General features: G+C 34.8%; 1 protein-coding gene across 6 annotated transcripts in view; it reads right to left on the reverse strand.

Moving 5' to 3' along the window:
- The window catches only part of PATJ (PATJ crumbs cell polarity complex component), a gene marked incomplete at both ends in the record, with an annotated part of 267,283 nt that extends 241,505 nt beyond the window's left edge, over positions 1-25,778 (reverse strand). For all 6 annotated transcript variants that reach the window (XM_084244370.1, XM_084244373.1, XM_084244372.1 and 3 more), the window contains 9 exons: positions 1,556-1,647; positions 3,987-4,086; positions 5,750-5,968; positions 15,982-16,110; positions 17,435-17,630; positions 21,655-21,794; positions 23,234-23,416; positions 25,494-25,660; positions 25,757-25,778. In XM_084244370.1, coding sequence (XP_084100496.1) covers positions 1,556-1,647; positions 3,987-4,086; positions 5,750-5,968; positions 15,982-16,110; positions 17,435-17,630; positions 21,655-21,794; positions 23,234-23,416; positions 25,494-25,660; positions 25,757-25,778 — 1,248 coding nt within the window. The remainder of the gene's footprint in view (positions 1-1,555; positions 1,648-3,986; positions 4,087-5,749; positions 5,969-15,981; positions 16,111-17,434; positions 17,631-21,654; positions 21,795-23,233; positions 23,417-25,493; positions 25,661-25,756) is intronic.
- Between the last annotated feature and the right edge of the window lie 213 nt (positions 25,779-25,991).

Here is a 25,991-nt window from a genome sequence, read left to right on the forward strand (position 1 = left end):
AAAATGCCATAAAAGATGGCCAATTTTTTTTGTATAACTTTCAATAGAAAAGTTTTTTTTGTATAATGTACTAGAAGTCATTATTATCAAAACTAAAAGGTCATCCAATACCTCATCCCTCTATCAGAACACTATGTGATATTTCCTAGAAGAAACCTATTAGTCTCCCTTCATTTGTTTCTGTGTTCAAGTGTTCTGAAAGAGTTATGCAAGAAAGGTATTTACTAATCTAAGTCAAGATTAATTCCACATCTCTGAATTCAGGACATCGGGACCAATCAGTCTCTTCTCTCAATCTTCTTCAAGCTAGCAAAACTATTTAGCTTCCCCCATAAGTATTTTCTCCAAAGCAGCCACTGTTATTGCTGGTCTCCAAACTTGCAAATCACCACAGGACATTTCCTAAGCCCAGTGATGTAAACACCACAGTGTCATGAATCGTGCTTCCTTAGATGGACTCAAAGGACAAAGATTCAAATTATACCAACAAACACTTGTTTCTATATAAATCACTAAATGAAATGTGTGTGTATGTGTATGACACACATATATGCTCCTTAAAAATATTCAAATAAACTGTAAAATTTAACATTTCTATTAGAGGAAAGACCAATTTGATATGATAAAACGTAATATATTCTCGTAAAATATTACAATTTTGTATCCACTCAAAATTACTGTTAGTAAAATTGCTACTTTCATGAAGATATAAAAAGACAAATAGCCTATTAAGTTAATTATTCATAGTGCTTTTAAAGACATCAAGAGGTGCTTGAGAAATGTTTTACTGGGAAATGCCAGGGAATCTCCTGAATATATATGTATATATTTATTTTTTAAAGGATTTATTTATTTGTTTATGCATAGAAGAAATGGAGTGTAGGCCAGAGGTGCAAAGAGTGAGAAGATTCACCAGAGACAGAGTGGGTTGCAGAACAAGCAGATTTACTGAAATACACTGCTGAGAGGAGCAGCAGGTGAAACAGGAGAGGTCTGCTGTGCCAACAGATATGTATATATTTAATATCAAATATGCACATGTGTTTTTTCTCCTACCAATATAATTTGCAACTTCTTTATAACAGTAAAAAAAAAGTTAAGGGCCTCCCCGGTGGCACAGTGGTTGAGTACCACCCTGCAAAGCTGTCCACAGCCTCTGCAGCACAGGTTCGATCCCAGCCGGCCTGGGGAGGGTCCCACATGGCGTGCAGACCTCTCCTGCTTTGCCCGCTGCTCCCCTTAGCAGTGTATTTCGTCAGTCTGCCTGTTCTGCTCCCCTCTCTGGCTCTGGTGAATCCTCTCACCCTACCGTGCTTCTGAATGTACCCCAGTTCTTAATAAATAAATAAATAAATAAATAATCTTTTTTTTTTTTAAAAAAAGTTAAGACTGTAAGTGTCCAAATAAATGAGATTTCATTGTATTAAGAAACAATTTCTTAAACATTATGACACTATATATTAATCCATTCCCCTGCTCATACATAGGATAATAAAGATAACTTTTTTCTGCAAGTTGATTCAATTCAGTTCTAAACCAGGGAGCAGTTACTTACAGCAATTATTTTGTCATTCACTTGAATTTGGCCATTGTGGTATGCAGCACTGCCAGGTATTATACTTTTCACATAAATCCCTGCAGCTTCCCCTAAGGTGCAAAAAACATATGGAAAAAGGGAAGAAAACTCTAATTACACCTTGATTGCAAAATTTATATCAAGAGGTTAATTAGGTAAAGGGCTGACTAGAGGCTTGATAAATACTATTTTGAACACAAGCAGAGAAATTGATGGGTTATTTCAAACTGTCACCATCACAAGTGACCTGAATTTAAAACGATTTGACTGATGACTACTCTTCTGGAAAAATAATCAGTAATGGAACCCTGATGAAAAGCACTCCACTGCAAACTGGAATTTAGGAGGTCCCAGGTTAAGTCTGACCCTCTTCTCTTGGCCTGTGTCTCCCTTCTCATTGCTGACTTGGCAGAAGCCGTCACCATTTTTCTTCAGCACTCTGACAAGAGTCTCCTATCAGGTCTCCCTGCCTATATTTAGATCACTGCACATGTTAATTTCCTGAACACAGAAAAAAGAAAAGTACACACAATAACCTAAGCAACATGAAATAATCTTTGTATTACAAAATAAAACATTTAAATATAAATGAATGGCTATATATAAAATTACAGATATATAAAAAATGTACATGTCTATTGACAAAAACTGGAAAGGAACTTAGAAAATGAAAAAAAACATAGCTGTGGATGATTTTACATTTTTAGTTTATTTTGATGAACTTAAAATAATGTCAGTAGGAGAAAAACAAACATCAAGGGATTCCCAATGCCAACATAATGAAATATAAATTTCACTGAATCATGTTCAAGTACTTCCATAATCAGCCTCAAACTTTTTACTTCATCTTCCACTACTGCCACTCCAACAAAAAGTCCAGACATATAAGATTCTTAATATTCTACCAAAACACCAAATATTTTCATGATTTTATCCCTTTATTTCATGTCATTTTTTTTCTACCTATCAAACCCACTGCTATTATACTCTCCTTTTCCATGCCTAGCACAATGCCTCTTCTTAGAAAATTCTCCATTTCCCTGTCATAGTGAATCTTAATTTGCCATATGAAGATAGTTTACTTGTATCTCTGATAAAACATGAATTTCATTTATCCTTAAGCAATTGAGAGTAGTTTAAATTTTTGCCTTCCTGAATAGACTTTTCTTGTATAAATTTTTCTACCTCCTCTACAACTAAGCAAAGTAACACTTCAATGAATAAAATAAAGCAAAAATATTTTGAAAAACTATGTCTTAAAAAAAATACTGAGTTTTAAATGTTCTAGTGCTTGGATTCATGCTGTCCGACACCCAGTCCCCAAAACTTCTTTTGAAGGTAAAATGATTCCTTATTCAGCAACATAAACATCAGAATTTCCATCAGCTACCCGCTTTCATTTTACTCTGCATAGATATTGTTAGGTTCAAAAAAACACCCTGAAAACTTAATATGATAAAACTTCTTCAACCACTAAGCCACAAGTTCTCAAACCAGAGAGTCTCTCATGAGCTACTTAATATAGGTTTTTTGAGACATTATTATACAAGCCAGACTTAGCCCTGTTGAAACTCATTTAAATTCTGAAACTAAAAATGGTGGCACTTAGTAAAATCTAAAGGTTTGAAAACAGTTATTTCATTAGGCTAAAATAGCACAAGGTGGCCTGACATGAATTTCACCCAGGACTTTGAATATATTAGCACTCTTAATCTTTCCACCTGCAGTAAATATGCAAAATAATAACTTAAAAAAAATTAACTCTTATATCTTGTTATTTTTAAAAAACCAGAACTTTTGACAGGATTTTAATGTTACTAGCAAGTATTTGTGAAAGGGTTTATTTTTCTTTACTTGAATGATTCTCTTACAATAGAATAACACTTACAGTGAAAAGCTTAGCATTTAGTAGTTGAAGTTTTATTTAGATATACTTGGGTCATGTTCTTATCCTAACAATATATTACCTTTATATGAAAGGAAAATTAGTCTAATTAAAGTTTTTTTTACCTTATTTTTCAGTGATTAAACATAAAAGTACTACTTTTGACACAATATGAAATGTATACAGTATTCATTTTACTTTCTCACATGTAAAATGTCATAATATGTAATAGTTACAACATTCAAAATATATCTATCTTAGAAGCAAAAGGAGGCACAATTCAAATGTAATACACTGAGTTGGACAATTAAATTCTTTTGTTAATGACTACCAAGCAATCCATAAAACTCTTGAGATAAAACAGTGATTTTTAATCAATGAAAAAGTAAATGGCTGTTATTGTAGATTCATGGTTTCATTGTTCAATGCTTAAATTGAAATCTGCAGGTATTTAATTTTACTGTCTAGAAACCTTAGCATCCTTTATAATTATTTCCAAAGATAAAATAAAAATGATTCCTTTACCTGTGTGAGCACTTCCAACATAACCAACAATTCTAATCCCAAGACTCTGTCCATCTTTTTTAAGGAGTTCAACATCATAAGTTTCAAAGAGAGAATTGTCCTAAAGGAAAAATAACCTTAGTTATATATAATCATTACATGGCAAAAGGGAGAATCTCTTGGTGATCCTAATCACCAGTAACCCTTCAAAGTCAGGGAGTTTTCTCCTGCTATTGGCAAAAAGGGAAGAGAACAAGATCTGAAGCATAAGGAAGACTGGAGTTGTGGTTTCAAGATGGAGCAGTTTATGTGAAAAGGAATTACAGGGAGCTGAAAGAGGTCCTGAGCTGACAGCCAACAAAGAAAAGAGATATCAGTCCAACAGCTGCTAGGAGTTGCATCCTACCAACAACCTGAATGAACTTAGAAATGGATTGTCCCCAGAGCATCCAGATAAGAGCCAAGCCAGCCCAACACCTTGAGTTTGATCACATAAGAATGTAAACAGAGGGCCCAGCCACCCACCCAGACTTTTGACCTACAGACTGTGAGCTAACAAAGGGTGTTGTGTAAAGATACTAAATTTGTGGCAATCTGGCACACAAAAATAGACAACTAAAGTAGTCACTTAGAAAAAAGAGTAAATTTGTACCTGAAAGAACTATACACAGAGAAAAATTTAGGAACAAAGGTAAATCCAATTATTGTGAATTAATACTGTGAGCAAAAAATAATGACCTGAAACTTATTTCCAATAGTTCTTTTCTAATTTCACAATACCTTACTTTTCATTCAAAACATTAACATTAGAAGGAACACACCTGACTGCATCCAATTCTCACTTATCATACTGTTAGTGTTACAGTCGGGCCTCACTACAAAGTAGAAGGCTCCAGACAGCTAAAGTATAGGGGGAATAGAAAATGGTTGTAACTATGGTTTGGAAAGAAAACAGTAACAATTCTAAAACTCCACTCCCATGGTTCCAAGTAGGAGAAGGCAAACAATTTTCTGGAGAGAGCAAAAAGTCCCACAGAAGATAAACGGTAGCCTTCCACCCCTTTCCCTCATCAATGTTCTTTGCTTTCCTCTTCCTCCTGGCCTCTCCTTTTGAAAAACATTTTCTATTCTTTTGCTTATTATCTTATGGATCAGAGCCTGTAAGATAGTTAAAGAACACTGAATTCAAATCACAGTTGTGCAACTGACTCTCTTTATGACCTTTACCAAGTTATTTGGACATCATTTTCTTCATCTATTAAAAACCTATCTCGATGGGATGATAAACCCTATCTTGCAGAATACTCATGAGGATTTCAATGATCTGTACAATTCCAGGTGTTTGATAATGATTAATAATGATTATTATATAACTATAATGATTATTCTTGATTATAATAATTATTATTTATAATCAATTTCCTTTGGCCACTCTCTTCCAATCAGTAATAATTCTCATACGTTGAGCAACATTTGTGGTTTCCCTTCCACCATGTGGATGTCTCCTCATGAATCTGATAAAATAGAAAGGAGCAAGTATTATTATTCTCCAATTTAAAGATGAGTAGCTGAGGTTCAGGGATGCTGAATGATGTAACCCTGAGAAAGAGCAAAAAGAAATTCAAACTTGTCCAGTGTCTCCAAACTGTGTCCTTCTAGCTTCACTGGTGGGATTAAAATACTGCTCATGTTACTGTGACACTTGGAGTCAAAGGCATTTCTAATCTCCCCATATATCATGCACAGTCTTGATTTAAGATGAAAGAAATGATTTGTCTACTCACAGAACTAGGGCTCCTAGTGGCTACAGAAGGGAGCGCAACCGGTAAGTCTGTAGGAGTAGGAGGGGTTACAAAAATTTCACCAATTGGGTTTCTTGCAATGAGCATCCTGACTGAATTCCCACAGTTCCTCAGCACTTGTGCAACTTGCTCACTGGTCATTCCATGTACATTTGTGCCACCAATCTTCAAGATGTGGTCCCCTGTCTGGAGTCTTCCATCCTGCAATTGAAAAAAAAAATATTCCCAGAAAATGGTGATCTTTATTAGTTAGTAACAATTCGTCATCAGACTTGTTGGCAATTCATCATCAGACAGGTTTGGCAAAATGACTGACAAAGAAATCATCTAAAAATGCTAAATAGAGCCTTTCTGGTGGTGCAAGGGGTTAAGCACTGCGCTATGAAGCAGTCCACAGCCTCTGCAGCTTGAGTTCAATCCCCGGCCGGCCAAAGAGCAAACCACATGGTGCAGCAGACCTCTCCTGTCTCACCCACTGCTCCCCTCAGTAGTGTATTTCAGTAGATCCACCTGTTCTGCTCCCCACTCTGTCTCTGGGGTATCCTCTCATTTCCCGCACCTCTGGCCTGTACCCCAGCTCTTGTATGCATAAATAAATCTTTAAAAAATAAAAATGCTAAATAAAATACAACACTTTTTTTTTTAATTTTTTTTTAATAGAGGCATGTTTTATTTATTTATTTATTTGTTTGTTTGTTTGTTTATACATGCACTGGGTACAGTCAGAAGTGCAGGAGGGTGAGAGAATTCACCAGAGCCAGAGTGGGGAGCAGAGCAGGCAGAAGGACGGAAGCACACTGCTGAGGGGAGCAGCGGGCGGCAGGAGAGGTCTGTGCGCCTTGTGGGATCCTCCTCCGGTGGCCGGGGAGCAGCCGGGGATTGAACCGGCGCCGCAGAGGCCGCGGGCAGCTTCGCAACCCAGCGCTCAACCACTGCGCCACCGGGGAGGCCCTAAAATACAACACTTTTAATGAATGACTGAATTGGCAACAGAGAAAAGGATGTTCTTATCAAACAAAAAAGGAATGAGAATGGGGGGAGTTCCGAAAGAAAGGGTAACTAGAATTTCAAAAGAGACATATGTTTAAGATACTGCTTCATATGTAATGGACTAGAGTTAGAGTATATATTGCCACATATGGAAAGGAAGAGACCAATAAGCTTAATAAGGAAAGGAGGTCAGGTCAGAAGCTTCTAGTGTAAAGACAGGGATCCTAAAGGCCAATAAGTGCAGACACATGTTCTATAGACCAACAAGTTCACAGCAAGATGTAAATGTAGTCAGAAGAGAATGAACAAAGAGAGAAGTCAAAGAAGAGATGAGAGTATTAACAGGATGCTCTGGATGAGTGGGACGTGAAGTCACTGCAGGGCTTCTGCAGGCAAGTGACATTATCTGACTCATCCTTAACAAGATCATTCAAGCCTCTGTGCTGACCATAGACTTTAGAGGAAGAAATAATAGAAGCAGAGATACCAGTTGGAAGGCTAAAGAATGATCTAGAAAAAGATAACAATTACTTGGACTAGGTTAGCAGTTGGGAATACTGATTAAGTGACATTATAACTTTTACATGGGGTATGAGGGAAAAAGTGGAAATAAAACTACCAAATTTTTAGCCTAAACAAATGGAAAAACAGAGTTGTTACAGAGATAAAGAAGACTGCAGAGGAACAAACTGGTGTGAGTAGAAATGAGGAGTTCAATTTTAGATCTCCAGTGTGAGGTGCCTGTGAAGAATCCTGCAAGTGAAGAAACTAGATATTGCAGTTGGCTACCTAAATCTGGAGCTCAGAAGAAAGGTCCAGACTACACGTTTACGTTTGGGAGTCACTGGCACACAGAAACCCATGACTCTAGATGAGTTTTGGAGACAGCATATGTAATATTTTAGTTCTTAAGCTGGTGATACGTAAATTGATTATTATTAATTAAAATGTGCACAGATGTTACATACTTCCATACATAAAAAAGTTTAAAACATGATTTAATAAGTACAGCAATTCAAAATATCATCTCTATTCTATTTTCATTTATGAAATTTTTCCAAAAAGCTGATTCATCTGCATTTTCAGTAAATTTGTTTCATCAGAAATTCTGAATTCTCTTTATCTCTACTATAAATTATTTTAAAGTGCCAAAATGCAAACATAGCTAGTTACAAAAAAATCACACCTGTAGAACATATAACAGGTTGCAAACAACTTTTTTACATATCTCTAATTCAGAGACGTACAACTTTAAAATGAGAAAACTAAGATTTAAAAAGATTAACTAAGGCCAAGGTCATAAAAAAGTATTAAATCAAAGTTTTAACCCAAGTTTTTTCTCATTTGTCATTTGTCTTATTTTTTGATATCTCCAGAGTAACCTAAATTTTCTGCATTCCTATTGTCCAAGAAATTGCCTATAACTGCCAAGAAACTGAGGATGATAAGTAGATATTTTGCAAAAGGGAAAGGAGGACAACCTGAGAATATAGTCATGACCTTGGGTTAATACAGTTTTAAGCTTCAAGTTTCTGGCTCCAGGAAACACTATGTATAAGTTGCAGATGAAATTCAGAAAACAAAAAGGGGGGCCTCCCTGGTGGTGCAAGGGGTTAAGTCACAGCACTTTGAAGCTGTCCACAGCCACTGCAGCACGAGTTCAATCTCCAGCCAAGGAGATGACCCACATGGGACAGCAGACCTCGCCTCTCTCACTCGCTGTTCCCCTCAGCCGTGTTTTTTAGTGGATTCCAGCAGAACTGCCTGTTCTGTTCCCCACTCTGTCTCTGATGAGTACTCGCAGCCCCTGCATCTCTGGCACCTCAGCTCTTGTATGCATTAGTAAATAAACCTTAAAAAAAAAAAGAAGAAGAAGACAGAAAGGTACTTTTTAAAAACAACTATAGGATTAAAAGTCTATTCACCATTCTTCTTTTTCTCCAATTTTGCAGAAACCTGAATGAAGAAAGATGTTAGATCAAAATAATGAGCAGAAAGCTATGTGATTACATGCAAAAGTTTCTAGAAGACTGGAGTAGAGAGGAGCAGGGAAACAGAAACGCAATTCAATTCAGAAATATATGGAAAGACTTAGTGAAAATAATACATGTCAGATAATTGTTATGGAAAAAGGAATAAAGTATTGCTGAATTTTTATTGTAAAGCACTGCCAATTTTATTTTTATTGATGCTACAAACTTGAAATAAAACAAACAAATAAAAGAAAGTCAGTGGCAATGATGAAAAATAAACATAAAGCTGCCTCTGTGAATCAAACCATCCTTGAACAGAATTGTGGCCTGAACAAAGAATAAAAATATAGAATAAGCATTTTTGTACTTGGCTGGGCAAAAGAAGGGCATTTCACCATAAGCATATATTTAATCATTTCCTAGGCATTACTTTTTCCTATTTTACCTCAACTCAATTTAAAATGATGTAAGTAATTTGCATCTGTCACTGAAAGTCAAACATTTTCTTCTTCCAGAAAAACAGGTGTTCTAAGGAATTCATAAGTGCAAAAACAATCATTAGTCAGATTGATAGGAAAGACACCAAAATGACAGCTAACTTGTTTAAGTCCAGCAGCCCCAAACATTGCATTTTTAGTGATATTTTCTGATTGACAATCTCCTTCTTTCTGTGCAAAGAAATTAAAAGGTATAGAGTCTTTTTGGTCTTAAATAGAAAACATAAATCAGTGATAGCCAATAAATAGCTAAGCCAAAATTCAAAGACATGGCATGCTAATCATAATGAAATATAAAAGTTTAACCTGCAGATTCTTCAAGAGAAAATTATTATTCATATAAGCAGTAATAGTATGAAAGGCAGAAAAATTAAAATAGCTGACATAACAGGGTACTATACTGTCACAATGAAAACACTGACAGTATAATCTACAAATTTCTTTATAAAAGGAAAAAATACCTTATGAAAATTAGCAAAGTTAAATTTTCATTTTAAATTATCTGATACACTATTGTGGATGATAATTTTAACTAAAAAAAAAATTGAAATTCTAAAGGAACTCAGGTCACAAAAGAGAGTTATCACATTTGTTTCTTTGAAAACTAAAAAGTGTACCAAATACTTCCAAAACTCAAAATATAATTACTAAGTTTGATTCAGACCAATTCTATCACTGGTCTTTAATCAAAAGACAATATGTCAATTACAGAAAATATTAATTTTATAAAATACACATCCTCTTCCTCAGGAATTAAAGAAAGGTACTAAATAGAAGTATCCTAACCATCCTATCTACACTAATTCCCAAGCCCTCATCAACTGATTTTTTAAAATCTGTAAAATATTTGTTTATAGACTCACTCAAAGCAAAACTGTTTTGGAATAGCAAACTGTTCATTTACTTCAGGCTGAGCTTTGCTTATTCGAGACTGAAAGTTCCTCTAGTCCATTGGTTCCATTCCTTCTTAGTAATAAAGGTACTAGATAGTTAGTATACTGACTCATGTTATAATTGCCTTGTATAAAATGTCAATAATGAACGACAACTCTAAAATAGGCTGCCTTGTAATAATCACTTTCTGGAGACAATACAATAACCCAGTGGGCCAAATTTCTCTAGAATTCCTCCAACCATATGAAAGAGACTTGGGCAGAACAAAGTTTTTCATTGTCCATTATCAATAACAACAACAAAATACCCAAAACCAAAAACATATCTAACTGCTGAAATTTTTTGAAATTTTGCCAAGGCTGAACAGAATGCTCAAAAGATGCATGTTTCTGGGCCTCCCCGGTGGCGCAGCGGTTGAGCGCTGGGTTGCGAAGCTGCCCGCGGCCTCTGCGGTGCCGGTTCGATCCCCGGCTGCTCCCCGGCCACCGGAGGAGGGTCCCACATGGCACGCAGACCTCTCCTGCCGCCCACTGCTCCCCTCAGCAGTGTACTTCGGTCCTTCTGCCTGCTCTGCTCCCTGCTCTGGCTCTGGTGAATTCTCTCACCCTCCCGCGCTTCTGACTGTACCCAGTGCATGTATAAACAAAAAACAAACAAATAAATAATAAATAAATAAAAACATGCCTCTATAAAAAAAAAAAAAAAGATGCATGTTTCAGGTACCATGAATTTTGGAGTGTATATGAGGATTACTGGTAGAATTTGCTTTGGAATTGGTTCTGGTTATAATTGCTGATTTGTCATTATAATCACAGCTCAATGAATATTTCTAAAAAGCTTATATAATCAATTTTTTTTAAGAATGTTATTTTCCATTTCATTTATTTTATAACATTAAAGGTAGTACACAGCAGGACAAGAAAGGGCTTTGGAAACAGATACACCTAAGTTCAAATCCTGGCTTCAGTTTGACCAAGTCAAAGATCAGTTACTTCTCTGAGCTAAATCTCAGATCTCTTAAGCAAAATGGGATAAATTCTTCTTTCACTGAATGGTGAGTTTTATTAAACTATATATTAAAGTTCTGACCTAGTACTTTGTTCACTCCAAGTTCTCCAATGCATGCAATTCTGAGAGCTCTTTAGGCTGCAGTGTCCTCAGCCCAGTTGCCACACCCCTTAATTGTACCACATCTTTTAACTACACATAGTGCACAAAGGGAAACAACAATATTATACAATTTTATACTCTTTTTTAAAAAAAAGCAGTATTAATTAACCCCTTTAGCAGACTATCAGGATCACTTTACCTTCAAGTTTGGATATATCTGAATACTATTGACATATGCCATTTATATTCCCTTACTATGAACAATGCCATAGTCAACAGTGAGTATTAATATCCAAAGCATGAGTACATTTTAATTAAAAGCAGTAGTACCTCTACATTTTTTTTTCAAGCTATGATCAGGCTCCATGAGTCATGACTTGTAAAGACTTAGCAACAATGCAGAGAGTCAGTTAATTCAGGGAAGGGTCAGCTAGGGAAAAACCCAGCTCCTACAATGTCATCCCAGCTAAAGGATCAGAGAGAAAAGGGATAGGAAACTAACACACTACAGTATTTCAGGTACAGCAGCTAAGGTCACTTCACAAATTATAGCATAACATTGAAACAAAGAAACAAATTGGGACAGACATAATATGGAAAGAGACAAATGGGTTACAGAGAAGGTTGAAGAGATTTTATTTGCCATTAGAGGAGACGAAGGGAAGAGAGAAATGAACACTGCTCCATCCCTAGGTCTAGGCCTCATCACATTCGCTACAGGAAAGAGTCAATAACCTGACCCACTCTGGTCAGGTGCATGTCAGGAAGAGGAAAACATTAGGATCAACTATGGATAAATAGATCTTAGCAGTAAAACACAGGCTTCGGTGTCAAACGGATGCAGCCTTCATGCTGTCATGCAGCCTTCATGCTTCATGCTCCTCAGCTGTGGAGCCTTAGACAATTTCTTAATAGTTTCCATATGGGTGTTTTAAGAAGTATATGAGAATAATATGTATTAGGTAAATAAGAATGTTTGATAAAAACATTTGCTCCTTCACAATGACTTGATAAACATATCCCTAACTCTTCTCCTTGATGATATGAAATAGTGACAATCCCTTCTAATAAAGAGTGAAAATCAGACCTGGGTTTTTCCAACAGTGCCTCAAAGGGGCTTATTTGAGAAACTCTGAGCATCATATTCTCCTTGTGAAAATTCACAATGAACATTAGAATATTAAAAACTCAAAAATTTCTTAGAGTACAGAAACCAATTTGAATTTGTTTAAACTTAGTATTTTCTACATTTATTGGGCCCTTTGTTTTTTACAGTACTCCACTTTGCACCATGAAAAATGCCACTCTAGCAAACAAGCCTATGAAAATTGCTAAGCAGTGGGGGTGAAAAAAGATATCAAAATACTCCATAGTACTTCTTTCTTTTCCAGGTTACAAAAATTTTCAAAAAAACCTTAAAGAATATTATTTGTTTTGTGCCACATATATATTTTGAAGATCCATAAAATGACCATTCTCAACCTCTTTGGTCTCAAAATCCTTGGACACTTAAAAATTATTGAGGATGGAGAAATGAAGATTACACAGAGGCACAGGAAGTTTGTTGGTGATGGATGTTTGTTATTTGACTACAGTGACAGACCATATGACACTTAAATTTTATGAGTGACCTTGATAGGCTATCATGTCCAGTTGTTTTGTCAAAGAGTAGCTTTCAATATTATTGTGACGGTATTTTGTAGATGTGTGTGTGTTATCTAAGAATCAGTTGACTTTAAGAACTTTACCCTTAACAAAGTGGGTGGGCTTCATCTAATCAGTTGAAAACTTTAAGAACAAAAACTGAGATTTCCTGGAAAAGAAGAATTCTGCATTAGACTGTAATAGAAATCCTGCTAAATTGCCCTACAAGATGTCTAGTACCCACTGTAATATCAACTCTTGCCTGAGTTCCTAACCTGCAGGCCTGCCCTATAGATTTCATACTTAGAGATAAATCATCAAAATTATCCAATTGGATGTTTTATATATATATATATATGCAATTTATGTCAATTACACCTCAAAAATTACTGAGAATCTCAAAAATTACTGAGACTCTCAAATAGCTTTTATTTATGTGGTTCTATCAATATCTACTAAAAAATAGCACTGAGAAATTAAAAATGTTTAATATATTGATAATAAATATTTTAATACATTGACATACATGGTTTTTATTTTTAAAAGTTACATTTTTAAAACAATAAGTAGTGAGAAGGGTAGTATTTAAAATATTTTTGCAAATCTCACGAATGTCTGGTTTCAAAGAAGACAGTTGGATTTTCATATCCACTTCAGCATTCAATATGTTGCAGAAATGTTATTTTGGTTGAAGCATATAAAGAAAATCTGGCATTGATCAGATATATGTAGTTGGAAAATGGAGAAGCAGTTTAACAGCCCAGTTGGTCTATTTCTGTTTGTTAATACACCAAAACTTGACAAGTGGTGATTTATTAAAGATCAGCTTCAATGTGAAATCTGTAACTTGATCAACAAATTTTCAAATATTGTTTCATTACAATGTATTAATCAATCTTAAATTCTAAATGGATCTTTTACCTATTTTGTCATTTGACACATTGGTCTTCAGAAAATACTGATTCACAGAGTTAAGCAGATCTTCCAAATGTTGACATATTTCATGAAATAATACCCAAATAATTATATTGATTAATATCACCAACAATCTAATCAGAAGTCTTTAAATATTGGAAGATTTCAGGCTGCTAGTAAAACACAAATTTTCCAACATTCTAACTTTTGCTTGAAATCTCAAATTTTGTCACCAACAAATGCTGTCAGTTGTTTTCATTGAAGTAACAGACTTACTTCACTCATTTTCAAGGAAATATCTGTCAAGTGCCAAAGCCTGAAAACCATAATTTTCCGTTGGCTAGTCTTTCAAAAATAAAAAAGCTGTTCCAGACTGGTGGCTGCCAGAGATAAGGTGGAGAGTAGATAAAATTGGTGACAGTTTAAAAATAAAGCCCTGGGGATGAAATATACAACAAGGTGACTATAGTTAATATTATTTCAAGTATACTTGAAAGGTCCTCAGAAAGTAGATGTTAAAAGTTTTCATCACAAGGAAAAAGAAATGTGTAACTATTTGTGGGAATGGATTTTAACTAGATTATGGGTATCATTTTGCAATATATATAAATATAGAATTATTAAGTTGTACACCTGAAAGAAGTGATATTAATTATATCTTGAGAAAAAAACTTATTTAAAAGCTGTTCCATATAAAAAATGGTTAGTTTGTCTCACAAATGCTTTTCCTCAAGACAATCACCATAAATCAATATATAGAAGAACTGCAGCATAGCATGTCCAATTTCATCACACATTACAAAAAAGGGGTAGGTTTCAAGATCGACAACACTAATTTTAGTATTAATAAATTTTACTGCAATTTCTTAAGTGACACTGGCATTTCTTTCTTTCTTTCGTTTTTTCAAACACATGGCAGAGAAGAATGCAATGGCTGCTAGTAGAGCTGGATGCCATAGCTCTGTCTCACAATAAGAAGCCAGCAGTGGTACGCCACCACTGCTTTTGCATCATCAGTGCAAATGTAAACATGGCAAAGGGCTAGTCACATCTTAGTATAACTACCAAAGTTGTTTTGACCACACAGCCCCCATGCCAGAGTCTCAGGGACCCACAGAGAGACCCATAGACCAAACTCTGAGAGTCGCTTTTCTAAATAAATATAGTTAGGTGCTGACAGGACAGTTGGGATATTAGTAGTGCCACAATTTGTACAAGGTGGAGCAGTCTTGATTAGAAATAGGTAACTAAGGAACTTTTCTCAATGCTGCATGTGCGCAGCAAGTTCATTTATCCTTGTGTTTATTAGAAGGGACAAATTTATATGTAAGTGGACATTAATCAGTAAAATTTACATATTATCCTGATTATCATAGACAATCTATATAATAAAGGCTTATTATTAAGTAACTTCATAAGCAAATTTTTAAAATACTTTCTAAAAACTAAATGGAGCAGACAGTGTAATAGAATGTGGTAGAGGACGGTGGTCATTTTGGTGGTGGGAAAACTATGGTGACTGCATCTGAGTGAAGAAATCTTACACTGTGAAAAAATAAACAAGGATGTTTAAACACAAAAACAAAAGACAGGAAATTCTGAATATTAACTGGATAGTAGATTATATTAAAGGGTTGTAAAATAGAAAAAAAAACTCTAAATACAATAATATTCAATGCAAAACTAAGCAGAAACAGTTGCTTGCTTTAAGAACCCTCCCTTTCAGTTTAAACACTGCTACATAATGAAGTGTAGTCATTTGATTTACGTTAGAAATTGTGATTCAAGTGAAATTTACCACATACATCATTGAGACAAATGTCTATATTCATTGTACCTTCTGATTTTTAACATTAAGTCCTTGAAAGATATACCAGAAGAGAATAATACAGATAATTCAAAATGCAGTACCCATTAATGACTTTGCAGTGAAAACAATATCACCCTCTGATGGAATCAAAAAGACTATTAGTCACAGACAAAAAAAAATAAGAAAATGAGTAATGTTCAGTTAGGAATTGTTTAAAGTAAAGTAAGTGAATATTAACATTTATCGGGGAAAAAACATTTTTAGCTATATTTAAATTCTAGTTATAGAATCTATATGCTAGTAACCCATGTTGGAAAATTAAATTTCAGGCCATAGAAATTAAATTACATACTACCAAAGTGAAAACAAAGGTCAACTTACTCGATCTGCTAATCCTCCAGGAACTACAGTCCTCACAACCACACCACTTGATCTTCCTCCAACTATTCCAAAACCTAATCCAGAGCCATCATTAATAAGCTCAACATCTTCAATATGACCCCAATGGACCTACAGATCAGTGGTAAGAAAGTGTTAATGTTAGTAAAACACCCAGATTCTTAACCTTGCAATACAGTAAAATTTCTAAATTAACAGATAACAAACTGAACCTTCATATTATAACTCAACTGCAGAACAAAATTCTCCCTCTCAGTATCATTAGGGCATACCTACTTTAGAATAAATTGGAAAGTCATTATGCAATGTATAAATATTACATGTTAAATATTGGGAATATTTAATCAATTCATATCTGGGACGATAGATAGCATCTATAGCAACATATGCTAAAATATGCCCGAATTGGTCATAGCAGCTAATATTCATGGAGTGTTAACTCTGCACGAGGCATGGTACTTTATTCTTCATGAGTATTCTCACTTAATGCTCACAACATCTCTGTGAGGCACACACTGTTATTTGTTCCAATAGATGAAGAAACTGAGGCATGAAGAAGTCAAGGAACCTGCCTGCTGTGACACAGCTGGAAAGGCAAGGAACTAGATTTGAACCCACCTTCACCTGACTCCAGTGTCCTCGTCCTGAACTACTGTGCCAAGCAATTTCCCACTTTGTTCATTCTACATATTATAGAAACTGTGCTGTATAAATATTACTGATTACTACAAGGAAAATGTCTATGCATCAATTTGTGCTGTGACCTTGTACTATAGTCAGTCTATTTTTTCTTTTGTCCCAATGAATAAAAATTAAATAAATCAGCTAGCACTTAGTGTTATAAGAAAATAAGATTTATTAGCTTATGTTCTGAAGATGTAAGCCAAAATCTTTTAAAATGTTACAAAGCAAGTTTAAAGATTCCCAAAAGAGATATGTATTTTCATCATTTTAAATTGTTCAATATGGTATTCTTACTTATAAAAACTTTTATAATTTGCAGCATTAACAATCTATTCATAAACACCCAATATCATTTATAAAAATGTTTTTGAAGTAACCAAATCTTACTTAAGATATTCAACAGTAAATCTCTAATGAAAAGTCTCAGCTTAATTAATTAACTGGCTACATTACCAAGGAACACAAAATTCTCCCCATCACTAAATAAATTACACCTAATACTTCAATTTGCCTTCCATATTAAAAAATAATCTTAAATAAGGAGACCCACAGGACATTAGAAAGACCAGGAAAAAAAAAATAGAACCTCCATGAGTTATTTCTGAAAAAACTTACTTAAAATGTTAATGCTCATTTGAAGATATGATTATCTTTCTTAAACTGGCAAGTAAAATGACACCTTCTGTCTTTATACCTCTTAAAATCAGTGGTATAATTCAAAATTAAGCATCTCCCCAAGATTACAACTCACAGTTTCAGGCACACTTGTATCAGTTAGGCTAGTAGAAGTACTACTTTTGGTGCGGACTGGTTCCCTTGCCACAACCAGACGCAAAGATCCAGTGGTCTGTTGTAACAGTGCAATCGCTTGCTGATGGGAAATATTCTGATCCAGTGGCGTGTGATTAATAGCCAATATTTGGTCATTTTCCTTTAACCTTTGATCCCTTGATCAAATAAGAAAATTTTGTTATAAATGATATAGTATTTTTAAAAATCTATTATTCAAGGTAAGCAGTTTATTTCTTTAGGTACTCTTTATACTCTTTACTTAGTACATGTATTCAAATTAATTATTTAGCAGAGCTCTTCAGAGTGCTTACCATCAAAGCACTTATTAACTAATTAACCAATGGAGGAGTAGACACACTCATACACACACAGTCATTTGACTAGAAAGCAGTAACAACATATAGGGCTCCATTGGCAAATTTTTGCAAGTTCATTACTGCACAGACCCATATATACTCTTGAACCCTTTCCAATCTGACTTCAACATATACCACACTGGGGTAACTATATTCTCAAATTCATCAGTAACCTCCTCCTAGCAGATTTGTCCTATTTCCTCACCCTTCACCTCTACAACTATTGTCAACAGAGGCCCAACTCTCCTTAAAATCCATTAAGATTATTTGTAAACCTGTATTTAAGCCTTTTTTCTGCCTTAATCACCAATCTTCCCACTGGTAATCAAGGATGAGGACTTTTATTTATTTTTTTCAAGAAATTAGCAAAATTTCTTAAGGAAAAAAAACTATTAAAGTTAATATTTACTGAGCACTTACTATGGGCTAAGTACTAATGCTTTATAAGCATTATCTCACTTAATCTTTGCAATCAACTTTTAAAGTCTTTAGTTAAATTTAACATTGAAGGAATTAAAGTGTGGACAAGCTTAGCTAAATAGTCTATTTTATCTAATTAGTCTGACTAAAGCATATTCTAACTTCTTAAGTTAGTGTAACCTAATGAGATTCTAGGACTTGCTGTATCTTACTTATTATCTCCTAAACCACTCCTGGTTCTCCATTATCATAATTCTTTTCCCCTCCTTCTTTATCTCTTTTGCATCTACCCACCACCTCCTTCCATTAGATACTTATCTAATACCTAAAAACTAATTGAAAATTCCCCAAGGCTTATTTTGTTTCTAAGTAATCTTTATGTTGACATTTTACAACTCAAAAATGTATAATGATTGCCTATCATTATTGACCAATCAAGAGAGAACCAAAGGAAACAAATGCCTGGCAGGACTGTTTCAGGAAAAAAAAAAAAAAAAAAAAAAATTAACCTTCGAAACACAAAGTCTCCCTGAGAAAAGGATTTATTTCAGAAGAGAGAATTCATAAATTTAGAATAGTGAAAATTCCATATTATATTGCCCTGATTTTTCACAATTCATAACAGATCAGCAAAACTTTGTCATGAAACACAATTTGGTAACTTCCAATTTCTGGGGCTCACTTAACTCATTCAACTTGGTTGGCGGCCAAAAGCCTCTAACTTTAGCTCAAAAGATCCTTCCAACTTGGCTTCCTCCCCCTTTTCCAAATACCCTGGTCTCCTCTTTGCCCTTCCAAGGTACCTGCCATTTCTCTTCTTGTGTATATAGCTTCCTCCATCTCTGATGCCCTTCCACTCTGCTCAAATTCAATCCATCCTCCAGCATCTAGCTGTGTCTCTCTGACTTACCTTATTATCATGATATCTAAGGCCTCAATTATCACTCAATAAATATTCATTTAACTAAGTAAGCAGAACTAACTAAATACTACCTTATTAGAGCTGAAGTTTTCTGAGGACAGAGATTCATGTTTTAGATACTCCTTTGGAACTAGCAGGTTAGATATTTCAACTTTAATGCCCAAATTGTGGGTATCTCTCACAATAGAACATGTAGTATTTAAGATGCTGCTTGAAGCTGACTATAGATCTGAGACATACAGAAGGGAAGAGCACAAGGGACTGTGATGATGGTTCATGGGTACTGTGGTGGTGGGAGAACTACAGGGACTACACCTGAGTGGAAAAATCAAATACTGTCCAAAAGCTAACAACAATGGAAAAAAATAAATTTAATAATAAAAAAATGTAAAATAATAAAAAAATGTAAAATTCTACTTATACATCTTTTTATTAGTTGTTGGAAAGGCTTATATTATACTAAAGATAAGAATAATGCATAAAATTGTATATATTCTATAATCAAGGTTTTACATAAAGAAAACATTCTAATGTATGTTCTAGTTATCTCAGGGTTGTCAAAGTCCAAGTGGTTTTATGGGGGTCTTTTTATTTTGGGGGGTTTATTTCTACATTTTATAATTTTCTACTAAATGCATATATTACTTTCATAATGACTTTAGAAATTTTGAAACATTTTTTAAGTTGAGAAAGTGATAATCAAGTTTTCTCTAGTCCTAAAGAAATGTTTACCTATAAATGTAACCAGTACAGGACAATGGTTCAGGACTCACTTCCATTTTTTCATCTCCATTGTCCTTTCTCTAAGTTCCTCATCTAAATTCCTATTCACAGTTTGTTCACTTAGGGAAATTTCTTAATTAATCCCAAGCAAATTAGTTACTCATGAATCTTTTCAACCCCGATGTAACTCATTTTGCCTAAGTTCATCCAGAATTTACACACACTCAAATTTTCCATTTTTGGAAATCAATCTATCAAATGCACACCCAAAACTATCTCAACATGGACAGTAAATTATATGATTATCTTAACTATGTACATCCAATCTCCAAGAAGAGAACAGAGCTTGTCAAATCTTTCTGACTACTGCTACAGTTTCTTAGAACATACTAGAGGAAATTTGTTAGATGGAAAGAAAAAGATGCAAAGTCATGAAAATCTGTTATTGAGGGAACTCAAATTGATTCCCCTACAAAGCTAAAATGTGAATTCAAAAATATATTATTGGCTGAGATTCTCTGGAGTAGTACTGCCACTGTTGGTATTAGTCTAACATGCAATAGCAATGTAACGAATAGTATGCTTATTAAATGAATAATAAAATCAAAGACCTCAAATCAAAAAGACGAAATATAAGGCTGGCACATACCATCAAAAAATAAAGATACAGGGGCCTTTCTTGTGGAGCAGGGGTTAAGACAGTGCTATCAAGCTATCGCCAGCCACTGCTGCATGAGTTAGATGCCAGACCCACCAGGGAGCTAACCCACATGGCACAGCAGACCTCTCCTGTCTCACCCGCTGCTCCCCTCAGCAGTGTATTTCAGTAGATCTGCCTGTTCTGCTCCCCACTCTCTCTGGTGAACCTTCTCACCCCCCCCCACCCCGTACCTCTGGTCTACACCCCAGTTCTTGTATGCATAAATAAATAAATTTAAAAAGTAAAGATAGACAGGCCATATGGAGGAGGGATTAAACTTGAGGGGGGCTTTTATTTATTAATTTTTAAAGATCTATTTATTTATACAAGCACTGGGTACAGTCAGAAGCGCAGGAGGGTGAGAGAATTCACCAGAGCCAGAGCGGGGAACAGAACAGGCAGACTGAAGAAATACACTGCTGAGGGGAGCAGCAGGCATGGCAGGAGAGGTTCTGCGTGCCATATGGGACCCTTGCCGGTGGCCGGGGATAGAACCAGCGCTGCAGAGGCTGTGGGCAGCTTTGCAGCCCAGCGCTCAACCACTGCGCCACCAGGGGAGGCCCATGAGGGGGGCTTTTAATTGACAATAAGTGAAGTAATAATGTCATGTGATCATGACAACCAAAAAGTCATTAAATCTGAAATTAATAAACAACATTGTATGCAGAGTGGGAATCTCAATATCCCCATCCTACTGATCAGACTGTAAATAAAATAACATGTTCACTTGTGAGAGAAAGAGGTAGAGTAAAAAGAGTACTGGCTTTGCAGTGAGACAATCTTGGAATCATAACACGGTTCCAGCATTAATAGCTCTGCGATTAAAGGGAAATCATGAACCTTTCTGAACTTTAGCTTTCTTGTCTATATAATGGAGTAACTGCTGCCACAACCTACATGAAGGAATATTTGCAAAAGCCTTAGCAATTATACCGAAAGAGGGAAAGTGTTAGCTACCACTGTTAGTTTTTATACCTAGTTTCTTAATATTTTTACAACAGTGTTTGCAGACTGTCAGAAAAAAAAATAGCAAAACACAAAATGGGCATCTTCCTCACCTGTCTGCTATACTCCCTGGCTGTACCTCCTTCACGAAGATATCGACCTCTCCCAGATTTTGACTTCTAAGGGCGACCACACTGAATCCAAGGCCTCCAGTTAAAGGCCGTTCTATGTCTATATATTCAATCTGCCGGCCCTAATGAAGAGGGATTAAAAAAAAAAATCAATGAAGTACATTTACCCAATTTATGCTTTCCAAGGAAATGAAATTGCTATTTTGTGACTAGCACAAAAACAGCTTCTCCTCAGTCATTTCAACAGAGCTAAACAAATGCAGCACTTCAATAATAAATTATTTCAGGAAATCCTCTCACTTGATTATTTTCAGTAGAAAATAAGAGGGACTATGCAGTGTTCTGTAAACTCCAGGAATCAGAGAGGTATTTCATACTTCATTCACACTGTAAGCTGATTCCCAAGCTGGATGAAACTTGTGAGAAAATGTTCTTTCCAAAAGTAAGTTCTAAATTATTTTTTTATACTGACTTTCCCTGAATTCTCTTATAGCAAAAATATAGCTTTATATGAGAAAGCAAATAAGATACATCAAATATCTGGTAGTGTTTAGCATTAACTCAGAACCAGTGGCATGTTTTAGGGTTCTATTTTTAATTCTACAGTGATGAATATTGCATGTATTAGGTTAAATCAAAAGATTATGGAAAGGGCACCATTTCAAATGGGTGCTATAGGTGATAAACAAGTATTTTACTGTTAGTAAATAGTTACATTTATAACATGAGAACTTCATAAATTAAAGCATCACATAACAATAACTATTAGTCATTTTACTGTTAGTAAATAGTTACATTTATAACATGAGAACTTCATAAATTAAAGCATCACATAACAATAACTATTAGTCAAATAAAAGAAACAGAACTATAAAGTGAAAAAACAAATTAGGTATAGAACAGTATTTAACTATCAGACCTTAAACAGACTTTTAAATTTATTTATTTACTATTTTTTATTGTTAAGCAGATTTTTTTAACTTTCAAATTCAAGTTTCATTTTTAAAGACACCTTATTAGCGGTTGAGGTGAACAAATACACAACTAACATATCCAAAAATTCAACTATTATTTAATTTTTAACAGGTACTAGGATAAAACTAGATTAATATTTCACATACTTCCCTAGATTTTCCAAATTACATAGTTTTAATGCCAATTAATTGCTTTGATACAAAATTTAAAATATTTTCAAAGGAGTTTTATCACTTCAGGTAGACATGTAAATTTTCCTCCCATGATCAAAACCTTAAGACTCTCTTTCCTTAGAAGAGTAGAAATGTGTCAAATTGGAGTTACTGCCTAAAAACCCCTCAACACACACATGGATACTTTCCTTATATAATTTTAAGCCAATATGTTTCCAACACAGTAGTTAGGAAATGGTATCCATTCCTTATAATAATAACAATAAGAAGAAGAAGAAGAAAAAGCACAAGCAGGAAAAATATAATGAGTAATTTTAAGGCAATAAAAAAGAGTTTATGGAGGTTTCTTTTTTTTAAACACATAAGAAGAGGAAAAAAAGCTAAAATACTCTCTTGACAAGACATAACTTTACCTGAGCCATTTGTTGAATGATTGAGTTAAAGTCTTCATTTCCTGACTTAGAGTCCCAAGGAAATAACCCAGTTACAGAGGACCTTTGGGCATTCCTACTACTTATGGCACTATCCGTGAACACTAATAAACCTTTCCTGGAAAAATCAAAGTTGGCTGCACAATCTGAGGGTATGTGGCTGAGCTGTTGGAGATTGAAAAAAAAAAAATAGAGACTTATGAACAGAAACCTATAAAAAATATTTTTATTAAATATATTTTGCCCACCACATGTACTTTGCACATTACCTATATACATGTAAAAGAAGGTACAGATATATGCATCAGTGTGTTTTAAAGGCCATACATTTTATTTAGTATTACAAGAAATGTTTGATAGCTTAAAATTTGTTGTTTCTTGCCTTCCACCATTACCTCAATTTCATAGCATATATGACAGCTTATTACACTAAATGCACAGATATATCCAGTCCTATAAACAGGTGTATAAGACACTGAACCCTTTTGTATTGATCTATACTGTACAGACCTGTGGAAAGTCACAAGATTCATAAGCAGAGTATTACAAAAATAAGAGGATTTACTGAGGACTTGCTACTATGAGCCAAGTACTATAACAAAACTCTGACATATTATTTCATATATTTCTAACCACAACCCTATAAGATCATTACTCTATTTTATAAACATGAAAACTGAGACATATGTGGGTAAGTTACTAGCCCACAATTAGTACCAATGAATCACAGAACCACTTAGTAAAAAGGGGGAGAATCTCATAATTTGGGGGAAAGGAAAACAGGTTAACTTTAATGTATCATTGGCTAATAGATAGGCCAACAATGGAATAATCGTAACATCAAGAATAAATGTCAACAGGGCTTCATAGAGATAAATCAACAATCACAGATTCTCTGAAAACATATCTAGAGGTAAGTTTTAGTTGAAAAGATAAAACATTTATATACATAAAAACTATATAAATATAAAAGATAGTTATGATGAAGTGGTTGGTTAAGTCCACTCTTAGACCAGTGAAAATGCTAGCTTTATAGTGATCTTTCCCAATTTCTAGTGCCACCAATAGCATTCACTGTTGTGCTATATGGGACTCATTCTATGACCAGGGAATGCAGAAAACTGATATACATAAAGAAATTCACAGAAACATGTGTATAGTTTAATTCTTGTTTTCTCTCTTTTTTAAAAATCACTCCTTAAACATTCATGGGCCAGAATTTTGGCTTATCAGAAAAAGAAACATTTTCTCCAAAATTTGGTAATTTCCATTTAACTGCTATATTAGCTCCAATTATAATTAAAATTCTACTTAAGTGGAATCTATAAAAGAGCTACTATCCAGGGTCTCCCTGATGGCAGAGGGGTTAAAGACACAGTGCTCTCAAGCTATTGCCAGCCACTGCAGCACGAGTTTGATCCCCTGCCAGCCAAGGTGACCCACATGGAGCAGCAGACCTCTCTTGTCTCGCCTGCTACTCCCCTCAGCAGTGTATTTCAGTGGATCTGTCTGTTCTGCTCCCCACTCTGTCTCTGGTGAATCCTCTCACCTCCAGCACCTCTGGCCTGTACCCCAGTTCTTGTATGCATAAATCAATAAATCTTTAAAAAACAAAGAAAAGCTACCATCCAAATTTAGCTTCTAGAATAGAGGATTTAAAATTAATTTGCCATCCCAAACCTCAAAACACAGCAACATAGAGGACAGACAAAACTGTCACTAAGTAGAGGTGTTTTGTGTCCTGTAATAACAACCATGTATTTAGAACCTACAAGGTACTCTCTTTATATAGTAGAGGAAACAAAGATAAGTATTAAAACAGCACCTTCACTATTCCCAAGGACTTTCTAATCAGAATATCCAAGATAATAGATATTTATTTGATAAATACTTGTGAACATTATTAAAAAGTATACAAAATGTACTACAATAGCATGATCACTTCCTGCTAGAAAAAAGACTTCATGAAGAAAATCTATTTAAGCTAAGTGCTATCTTATAATTTTAAAGAAAATATTGAGAATTCTCAAAGTATCTGACCTTTACATATTTACATAAGGATAAAATCATATTCCAAAGCCAAACACAAAGTTATTATCAACACTTTTCAACTATCCAATGTCACTGTTACCCACAGGTCACAAATCCCAATACAGTCCATTTATTATTTAGAGAGAACGCCTCCTACCTTTCTTTGCTCGTTTGCATCTCTCAACATGGACAGCCCAAATGGGTTACTTACCTGCCCCTTTAGTTGCTTGATGGACTGCTGAAGGGTGAGTATCTGGTTGAAGAGGGGACTCTTTAGTGTTTCATAAAACATAGACAGCTTCTCATTCTGTGATGTGTCACCCTTCTCTTGCAATTTACTTTTCAGGCGATCAAGAACTTGCAGGACCTGCATTTTATCTTCGTTGGAAGAAGGATAGAGTAGAAGTTAGATTCCCGTCTTATATTCCATTTTTGAATCATTAATATAGGGCTAGAAGTACATAACTAGGATACCTGTAGATGGATTTTCTGGCATTTTGAATTATTCTTTTCAATCACTTTTAAAGAACCCTAAAAAAAAACCTGAAAAATACAAAGGTAAATTTCCATTAATATATACATGTCTACAAACCTGTAGAAAAATTAGAGAAAGTCCCCAAAATTATCTTCATCAAAAGACTTCACTCAAGGAAATTCAAATTAAAACCACAATGTGGTGCCACTAGACACCTTAGGAAGGCTAAAACTA

Source organism: Talpa europaea (genome assembly GCF_964194135.1).
Source record: "Talpa europaea genome assembly, chromosome: 9".
In the NCBI taxonomy this organism is placed as follows: Eukaryota; Metazoa; Chordata; class Mammalia; order Eulipotyphla; family Talpidae; genus Talpa; species Talpa europaea.